General features: G+C 52.0%; 1 protein-coding gene across 1 annotated transcript in view; it reads right to left on the bottom strand.

Moving 5' to 3' along the window:
• Positions 1–2,909: 2,909 nt before the first annotated feature.
• The window catches only part of IFT43 (intraflagellar transport 43), a 77,527-nt gene continuing 70,119 nt past the window's right edge, over positions 2,910–10,317 (bottom strand). The window contains exons 6-9 of the mRNA XM_008527101.2: positions 4,346–4,418; positions 3,980–4,055; positions 3,393–3,455; positions 2,910–3,226 (exon numbers count right to left, since the gene is read on the bottom strand). Of these exons, the coding sequence (XP_008525323.1) occupies positions 3,107–3,226; positions 3,393–3,455; positions 3,980–4,055; positions 4,346–4,418 (332 nt within the window). The 3' untranslated portion in view covers positions 2,910–3,106. The remainder of the gene's footprint in view (positions 3,227–3,392; positions 3,456–3,979; positions 4,056–4,345; positions 4,419–10,317) is intronic.

Below are 10,317 nucleotides of genomic sequence, written 5' to 3'. Positions count from 1 at the left end.
TTCCAAAGGCCCCAGGAGGCCTGAGGGTGTCACTGAAGGGAGCGGACTTGACACACCCTGAAGCCTTTTCTGTGATCAGCCCAGGCATTGCGCACAGCAAGGCAGAGCATCTCCTCTCCCCTTGTCCCCTCCACCCCAGGCGCACTGACCTCCTGCTGCTGTTTAAACAAGCCAGCGCATGCCCTCCTGCTGGCTTTGCAAATACTGTTCTTGCTCCTTGGAACACTGTTCCCCACGCACGGGTCTTGCTCCTTCTTTGGCTTTCTTCAGGTCTTTGTTCAAATGTCACCCTCTCAGTGAGGCCCCCCAACCCCATTTAACATGGTGACCCCCTATCCCAGCACTCCCTTCCCTGTTCCTTTATTTTTCTCCATAACATCCCTTCCCATCTGACATACTATCTGTTTCACTGATTTGTCCGTCTGCCCCACAGATGTCATGTTCTGAGGGAGGGGAGTCTGGCTTTCTAGCTCTATCTCGGCAGGGCTAGAACAGAGGCTGGCACGTCCCAAGTAGCAAGCAACATCTCATGAAGGAACCAACTTCCCCTCCAGGGCCCGGCCCGTGAATGGCACCTCTGTGGCCACCGCTCAATGCCAAAGACACCACGGGAGATTTTGTCAGGGACCAGCTGGGACTTCTCACGGCTGTTCAGAGGAGACACGAGCCTGTCTAGCAGAAATTGGTATGGAACCAGGCAACATGCCACCTGAAGGAGGCGGCAGCAGCAAGACCCATCCACACCCCTCCCATGCGTCTGTAGAAAACCACTGTGGGTACCTGGAGATGCTTGTCCGCTCTGTCATACCTCTTGCATCATCTTCCTGGGAGACCTCTGCAGTCTGGGGTGGGCGACATCGCTAGTTGTAACGTAGGGACGGTATCTCAGAAGGCAGGTGAGAATTGGGTGGACGTATGTTCTGGAACAACCTGTCATTCCCCATGAACTCTGAAGATGTGATGCTCAGATGCCATGTAAAGGATGAAGCCCAGACTGGGTGTGGCCAGGGCACAGGCAGGTGACAGAAGACTAGGCCACACGTGGCCTGAAGCTGACTGTTGTGCAGGCTTAGCTCATGTCACTTAGACTGGCCCCCACCCAGGCACACTGGCTTCAGCCCCAACCCCCAGGACTCTCGAGCTCAGCCGTGCTGGGAGTCTTCCTACCCAGACCTGACGGAAGTCCTGTCCTCTGTGGTCACTCCATAGAAAGAACAGATGCCTGGTCTGGGGGGTGGCAGGTGGTGGCAGGCAGCTTCTCCCAGCCTCCTGCTAATTCTGCCCGCTGTAAGCTACTGTGCCAAGCTGACGGCAGCAGAGGGGGCGTAAAAACCCAGGTGTTAAAAGCACAATGATGTCAGACAACTTGGTTTTGAATTCCAGCTGTGCCCCTAAGTTGCTGGATAATCTTGGGCAATCTCTTTCTCTCTCTGAGCCTCAGTTTCCTCATCTGTAAAATGGGATTACAACCGTGTCTGCTTCACTGGGTGGTGGTGAGGATTAAGCTAGACGATTCATATGCGCTGAGCCCGGTGCCCGGCATGTGGTGAGTGCTCAGTACATGTTAGACCTTGTTGCTGCTGATGTTATAAAATAAAGGGAAGCAGGAAGTCACCCCCTAGCCCCTCACTCGGGCTGGCTGAAGACCTCCACGGTTGTCAGAGTCCTGAGGCAGAGGCATTTGCCAGTAATTAAGGTACTGGAAATGCAGCCTTTCTCCTTCGGGTTTCAGAAGGATGCAGGCTCAAGAAACACCAGCCTGGATGGAAACGTCTCAGTGACCGTGGGAATTATGCCAAAGAGGGGCTCTCTGGGCCACAAGCATGACTCTGGAAAAGGGACCCCAAAGCCACTAAATCCCTGAGTTTATAATTAACAGACAAGCATTCTCTTTGCCTGCTCTGGAGCCCGCGTGGCTCCCGGGGAAGGGCACGTAGTCACACAAAAATAACCCCCCAGTGGGTTTTTGAAGTGTTCAGCCTCTTTGTTTTTCTGAATTTTAATGAGGGGCTTTCCAGGCAGGAGAAGAGCAGCACTTGGCACTCCCCTGGCCGAGGAGTGGGGCTCGGCTAGCGGCTGCAGCCAGCCCGGGCCTGATCCAAAGAGGCATCTAGGGGCGGCAGGTGGGGAGCCGGCCCTGAGCTCAGACGAGACGTCTTGGGGAGAAAGAGAAAAACAAAAACAGAAGATATCTCTTCTAGGAAAAGGGTTGGGCTCTGCTCCGGATCTTTGTGCATTCTGGAAACAGGTGGCGATGATGCTTCGGGGCGCAGTGGAGACAAGCAGCCATGTATCTGAAAGGTCAGGGGGTAGGCCCAGGTCAGAGGGATGCCCAGGTTTCCCAGGGAGAAACACTCTCTGTGGAATTCTCAGGGATGCCGAGCTGTCCCCCGTTAATGAGAACCAGACACGAGGCTCTGGGAACCTGTGGGAGAAGGGAAACATGCTTTGGAGCCTTGGGCATGGACTGCAGGATGAGGGGATGGGGGGGTCTGTCAGAAGAGCCACCAAACCCTGATGTGAGGAATGGGCTATCCTACCACACCCACTTCTTGCTGCCTCCTCAGCTAAGCTGCCTGAGAGCACGAAGGAGACAGGGCAACTTCACCATTGTAACTGAACGTCCACAGGAGGAAAGGTCTCCCCCCGGGCCCTGGACCCCAGCAGGCAGCTGCCTGCAGCCTCCCAGACCCCGAGTCCGGGTGCTCACAGGTGGATGCTCCAGGGAACCGCTGTGGCCTCCGGGAGCCGAACAGCTTCCAGGAGCAGCGCCATTCCTTCTCCCCCGGACCTCACTTCCCCTGAATCATACTCTCCAGCAACGGGGGGAGTTCCACCAGACTGTTTAAAGGCTGCCCTCCTTGACTCTTGCGGAACCTTTCCAAGAGGGAAAAAATGGAAGAGACAGCCACAGAAAAAAGCAATTTATTACAACTGAATGATCCAAGGTGGTCCTCTGAAAAGAACTATTTTTATTACAAAATATTCCATACAAAAATTCTAAGCTGCTTGCAAACTTCTTTAGTTTTAGGCTTGTTGCATTTGTTCAAGTCCAAAGCAGAGACTATTCTGTGCAGGGAGGGTGGTCTGTCGCCCCCCCCAGGGCTCAGGTATTTGTGGGCTGTCCCGCGGGGTCCTCCTTCTCCGTCTGCAGCAGGTCCCACTCAGTGAGGAGCTCTGAGGACACTTCAGTGTACAGACGGTCCCAGTCCCAGCTGATGTCGTCCTGCCAAGAGAGGTATCGCTGGATGAGATGAAGGAAGGCCTTTGCCCCCCATCACAGCCAACTTCCCACACTCGTCCGGCCCTGGGGAGGCAGAGGTCAGCCCGGGGAGCCAGCTGGCACAGGAATGACTCGGCCGAGAGAGTAAGGGGCCGCTGCCACCACGTACCTCTCGAACTTCATGCTCCGGTGCGAGGACTTTGGTAAGGAGCTTCAGGTCGATCTCTCCATCCTGTGAACACAAAAAAAAAGGCACGCTGTGCACCTCGGGGGCCTTCAGACAACTACCTCTTGCAAAGTGAGGAGGATCACATGTGGTAGAAGTTCCCAAACCAAGACCTGCAGAAATGCCTTATAAATGGGTAAAGACGTGAGTGAAGCACATGGCCACTGAGGGATGACAGAACATCCTACAGGCTGGGAGAACGCCACAACATCCTATAGGCTGGGCATTCTTTGGAGAAGGTCAACGCCAGGAGGGCAGAGCATAAGAGCGGCACATCTCTATGGCCAGCTTATCTATTGATGCCAAGCGGGCAGCCATGGAAGCAGGTGGGAGTGTGGCCCTGGGAAACACTGGAATATGCTGGGGCCCGGGATGCTGTAATCCCTGAGGATGATGCCTCCAGCAAAGGGACTGTTGCCAGGCAGTTTGACAGACCCACGGAGGAGATGCTGCATGGCTTTGGAGGAACTGAGAAACCTCTACAATGAGGCCCGGAGCCTGCCCCTCTATGCAGAAGCTGTTCCACTCACCAAGGTCTGAAAGGCTGCATACTTCATGAGGTCATTGTCCAGGTCACGGTAGGTCATCACGCGGTTCACCTGAATGCTGCAGGGAAGAGAGAATGTGAGGAAGAGCCACGGGCAGAACCAGTTCCAGGAGTGCTGCTGGGCCACCGTCCCCAGAGGCTCCTAGGCAGCTGGGAAGGACCAAAACGGGAAGAAAATATCTAACAAAATGGGAACTCTAGGATGGAGCCCAAAACCAGAAACACCCGGCTCTCCGTGGAGGCAGGCAGCGCGACTGTAGATGGTGTTTGCAGTATATTAGTTCACACGTTCCCATATTAGTTCACACGTTCCCCGCCGCCCACCAACTTCACACCTAATTGAATGTACCTGGGAGGCGCTGCCACCTGCAAAACAAAGTCTTCTTCCTGCACTTCTTCCAGATCCGGAATAACAGGAATGTCTGCAATGAGAGGAGGACGCAAAACGGTCAGCAGCACGAATAGGGATCTTGGCTGCTTCTCCATTTATTACTTATCGCCTTCAACCCGCAGCTGTGGGGCTGGAGGCTGCGGCTCGAACGGACACTCAGACCTGCTCTCTGGCCTGCAGCGGCTCCTGATCTAGACTGTGATACCGAACTCGAGGTACTCATCAGAATCAAAGGCACAACTTCATCAGTTTCTGAATCCCAGGCCTTACCCTGGAACCTGCTGGATTAAAACTTTCTGGGTGGGGCTCAGGCATCTGTATTTTTTCCTAAGATTTCTTTGGTGATCCTGACGTATGCTCCAGGTCAGGAGCCACTGGGGTGGATCTCCAAGGAGATATGTAAAGAAATGAGAAGAGAGTCCCGGACAGCACTTGGGGAAGTGTTCTGCTAGAGGAAAGAGGAGGAAGCGATGAAGGAGCCTGGCAAGGTCAGAGACAGAAGAACCCAGAAAGTGTAGTGTCATGAGGTGGATGTCACTGTGAGTGCACTGCCTCATGACCACGGTCCACATGGGCATTAGCGCCTCGTAGTCTTTGCAATCGTCACAGTCGCAGCCCTGGGCCTGCATCTGAAGGACATTTTACACCTAATGATGTGACCTGGCTCCCAGCAGGTTATCTGGGATCAGGGTCTCCATTTGCCAGGTCTAATATAATAAACAGATGACACTTCTCTTGCTGTCTCATGGAGATTTCCCTTCTGTGAACTCTCCATATGAGACAGACAGACAGACATATGAGGAGACACGAGGCCGTTTCTTTGATCAGTCTAAGAAAGCCATGCAAATGGAGAAACTGAGACAGCACATCACTTAACTGGGGCAACTTGCTTTCGGTACAAAAATAGTCCATCTTCTCATGGGGACAACTTAACACCCTACAGATGTATTTCCTTCTCCAAAGGAGTATCACCCGCTGGCACAGGGGTTTTCTTTGTTTTAACCAGTCTGCATAGAGGAGAATAAAACAAAAGATGTGGCAGGAAAAAAGGCCAAGTGGGGCGAGGCAGTCCTGGAATTGCCAAACCAAATGCAAACAGTAAAAGGAGGAAAAATCCCAGAGAGGAGAGAAGAGTGAGGAAACCCTTCGTTTTTCTTCCATGGGTTGAATTCAATTTTGTTTTTAAGAGAGATACAGAATCATTCCAGGAACAGCTGGGAAGACCCTTGCCACTTCCAGGCTGTTCATTATTTAGAATTTGTGACTGTTCTAGACAAGCTAAGCCCGAGTATATAAATGTCAGTTCTAAACCTTGTGTCTTTATCATTGCTTCCAACTGTTCGGTTACAGATGCTGTACCTGGAGAAAGAGAGAGAAAGTATGCAAGGGAGACACAGAAAATAAGACACAGAGAGAAAGAGACAGGTAGAGAAAGAGTGATCAAAAGAATGAAAAGGGATAAAAATAAAAAGAAATGGCCGGTAGAGGAAATAAAGAAGACACATAGGCCACCCCCCGAAAAATGAACCATGTTCAGCAAGTCCTCTATCTAGAAAGATGCTGGTCAGAGCTTAGATTGTATCTCGCTGTCCTGCTAGAGAATTAGAGATGGAATTTGCTAAGATTCTATTTCTTATGCTAATAGGAATTCGGCTTTCTTGTTCACTCTTGCTCTGTGTGATAAACACAGTCCACGGTGCAGGCTGCTGACAGTGCTGTCCTCGAGCCCATGGCAAGCGGGGCTCCCAGGCTGATGAGACCGCACAGACCCTGCAGCGGGGCAGGGAGGAAGCTGGCTGTGCCATGCGCCATCAGCAGTGTGACAGTTTTGGAGTGAGCCAGTTAGCTGCTCCTGGCTCTCCTCGGGTGTGGAGTCCAGCCTGAGATGAATATTCAGAAGTTGGTAAGAAAATGCCCCCTGCTGAGTTTAGGGCTCAGGACGAGGTCTTCCCAAAGTCCCCGTTCCCTCCACAACATTAGCATTTGGGTCCTGTCAGCTCTGCCCAGCTCCTCCCAGCTCTGAGGAACCGCACTTCTGCCCAGCGTCCACTCTGACTCCCCATGGGCTTCCCTCTTCCTCCCCACCGCCCTCCTCCAAATGTGCACAAAGGAGTGTGGGACTGGCCCATCTGTGACAGATCAGAGGTCAGTTCGGGCCTTGGCAAAGGGGCCTCTCAGAGTGGCACTGGCGGGGCTGGCCACACAGTGGGATTTCTCTCTAATTGGAAGCCTGGAGCCCAACAGAACCCAGTGAACTGCCTGAGTGGGACGGAGCCAACAATGACAGCCAGGCCAAGGCAAGCTGGAACATTCCGGTGCAGTGACAGCTTGAGCCATCGCAGCAGCGTCAGGCCATCCAACTCCCGGCCCCCAGTGGGACAGGTGGCCGTGAAGCAGGTTTTGGGCAAACTTCAAAGAACTTCACAATTTTACAGTTTCTGACTTACAATCGCAGACAAGTACTTGCTTCTGTGTACATAATGTGTTCTTGGGAATTTCTGTTCTTTTTCCGTCCTTCCCTCCCTCCCTCCCGCTCAGACACATACACATATACACACACACGAACCTAGAAAGAGAAAATGGACTTGAGAAATCCACTCCTTCACAAAATGACCTACATGGAGTAATCCAGCCCCGCTGACACTGTGATGGCTACTTGACCTGCAAGTCTGGATGGGTGACCCCTCTGATTCAGGGTGTCAAGTTTAACATGCAGAAGCACACAATTTTAATAGAGACCGTAAGAGGGAAATAGGAGTCTGCTCTAGGACTGTTAAAAAGCTACTACTATTTTTAAAAACTTATTAATTACGTAAACTTTATCCTCATTTTATTCTATGCTGCTAATAATAAGAAGAGTATTAACAGAAATAATGAGTTAACAGTTAAGTATATGGGTAGGACTCCTGTTCAGTGGTTAAGAGCACAGGCTCCAAAGGCAGGGTGGCCAGCTTCAAATCCTGGCTCCCCCATGTGCTGGTTATGTGACTTTATCTTCTCTGTGCCTCAGTTTCTCATCTATAAAATGGGGATCACAATTATACTGCCCATTTCCCAGACAAAAACACTGAGGCTCAGGAGGATTAAGCAGCTTGCATGGGGTGAGACCATTAATAGTGGACAGAGACAGGCTTCCAGCTCCAGTCCACCTGCAACCCCTGAGCTTGTCCACACCCCATCCATGCTCTCTTTGCAAATGCACAGTGCCTTCAAAGATACCTCCTATAGCAGAGGGGTGACAACTGCCCACAGTCGGGACATTTTTTATTTTGCCTGAGACTCAACATCCTCTGTTCTTGGGTATTCCTCTTGATTCCAATAACCATAAACAAGCTAAGTCTCTCCCTCACATATGCCCCAACTTGCTACTTCCCGACAACAGGGCCAAACGGAACAGAATAAAAACAGTGCACGGATGCCAGAGGGCCCTGGGGACGCATCCTCTGCTATTCACCTCTTATTAAACTAGCCCTATGGAGAAAGACGTGGCTGGGCACCTCGAACAGCCCCAGAAAAGGGGAAGGCGAGGCAGGAGGACTCAGAGGCCTCCTGTGCCTTCAAAGTGGGCGCCCTCATCCTTCATCTCAGTTCCAGCAGACTGTGCCTCCTCACACAGGTCTCCACCCCATGCAGGTCCCCACCCCAGTGCAGGTCCCCAGCCCCATGCAGGTCCCCACGCCCACGCAGGTCTCCAGCCCCACGCAGGTCCCCACCCCCACGCAGGTCCCCAGCCCCATGCAGACCCCCAACCCCACGCAGGTCCCCAGCCCCACGCAGGTCCCCATCCTCATGCAGGTCCCCAGCCTCATGCAGGTCCCCAGCCTCATGCAGGTCCCCATCCTCATGCAGGTCCCCATCCTCATGCAGGTCCCCAGCCTCATGCAGGTCCCCATCCTCATGCAGGTCCTCACCGTCATGCAGGTCCCCATCCTCATGCAGGTCCCCAGCCTCATGCAGGTCCCCATCCTCATGCAGGTCCTCACCGTCATGCAGGTCCCCAGCCTCATGCAGGTCCCCAGCCCCACGCAGAGCCCCATCCTCAAGCAGGCCACCATCCTGAGAACTGTATCCCCACGAAGGTCCCCATCCTCACACAGATCATCTGCTGCTCTTTCCCAGCTCTGACTCCTCAAACGAAGCAGGCTCTCTCTGCTCTTTGCACTTGCTCACTGCCTCTTACGTTAGCCATCCCACATGTTGTTCAACCTGCTTGTCTGCCCTGTGTGTTGCCGGGCCAGCCAGGACGCTGTGGGGGGGGTGGGCAGGGGGGGAGGAAACTGCATTGTTCACTTGTTCCTCTGGCAATTTGTTCGTTCATTCATTCATTCATTCAAGGAATACTGACTGACCACCCACCATGAAGGCGCCATGCTAAGTGGCGCCAACAAGAACAGCAAACTAAACAGACACGGTCCTTGTCTTCGTGGAGCACCCACGTAGTGGGAGATTGTAAACACAAATAAATGTCCTGCCTGGAAATTAAAACACATACTGTGAGGGAAACTAAGGGGATTCTACGACCAAAAATAACAGGGAGACCTAATTATCTTATTCTTTTAAAGGTAAAAGTAATATGATATGGTGATAAATTCAATTGCTACAGAAAAGTTTAAAATGAAAAATTTCCTTTCCTTATAGGAGCCCCAGTCGTCTCCCTTGAGGTAATCGCTATTAATAATTTCTTGTCTATATTACTGAAAAGAATTTATGCATACCACAGCACGTGTGTCCTTTAAAAAATGTTTGCCAATGGGACCACTTCGCATATGTGATGTTCTGCAACTTGCTTTTGTCTTTCCTTATCAGTACACTGATATATCTCATTCTTTTAAATGACCACTTAGTAGTCTATCGAATGGATGCTCCATAATGCATTTAATCCAGGCCAGGAAGGATCTAATTTAGAATTTGGGGCCAGGGGGTGAGGAGTTAGGGAAGGTGTCTGAATTAGGGACAGCACAGCTGAAAGCTGAAGGATCCACAGGATTCAGCCAGGCAGGGAATGGCGTGTGCAAAGGCGCTCCGAGGGGAGAAGTAATTTGCAACACTGGAGAGGCTGAAGGAAGGCCGGTGCGGCTGGCATGTAGGGCCAGGGGAGAGTGGCACAGGGTGAGGCAGAAGGGAGGGTGCCTGGTGCCAGGTGAGGACAGCCCTGCACCAACCAGCCAGGAACCATGGACTGGGTGCCTGCTGAAGCACGGTAGGGCCAAGTTGCAAAGGGAGGAAGATGAAGCAACAATAACAACAAATGAGAATAAGGGAAATGAACATCCCTTCCTCTGTGAATCATCTCGGAATCCAACAGGCAGAATCCAGAGCTTTTTACCTTGTCTTTCCATAATACTGCACTCAAGGCACAGGGTAGACCCTACTACCAAGCAGCAGGCGGAGTAACTGAAATCCGCCCTAGGTCGGCCCCGAGATGGTGAACTAGCTGAGGGCGAAGACCACAGCCCAGTCCCGTCTGCATTCCCAAGGACTGACAGACTAAAGGACAACCGTACAAAACCGAATCAACAGATGCCCCTCAAATCTGAAAGTCACACACGTGGCAGAGTCACGTCAATCTTCTCTATATCGTTCCAATTATAGTAGAAGTGCCACTGAGTCCTAAAGTTGCCCAGGTAGGATTCATTTCACAAGAACCACCAAGTGTAATCCTTCGACACCGCCTGGATTTGATAACATCATAGCAAAGGCTTTGCCTCACTTGAGAGCTGCGGGGCCTGCTGGGAAGGGCCCACGCATGGACAAGAAACAATGGATGAGTGGGGACAAAGTTATAGAGGCAGAGTCATTCAAATTTGGTCCACATGGACCACCTGGCTTCCATCCTCAGGCTGGGTCCCACTGCTCTTCACCAGCCTCCCGGTGTTTCTTTCTTCTTGGCTCTCTAGTGTGTCCCACGATATCACTCCACTTTCGGGGAG

Source organism: Equus przewalskii, chromosome 25 (assembly GCF_037783145.1).
Source record: "Equus przewalskii isolate Varuska chromosome 25, EquPr2, whole genome shotgun sequence".
Classification (NCBI taxonomy): domain Eukaryota; kingdom Metazoa; phylum Chordata; class Mammalia; order Perissodactyla; family Equidae; genus Equus; species Equus przewalskii.
The sequence above is the reverse complement of the archived record's forward strand: the minus strand, read 5'-3'. Positions and strand labels throughout refer to the sequence as shown.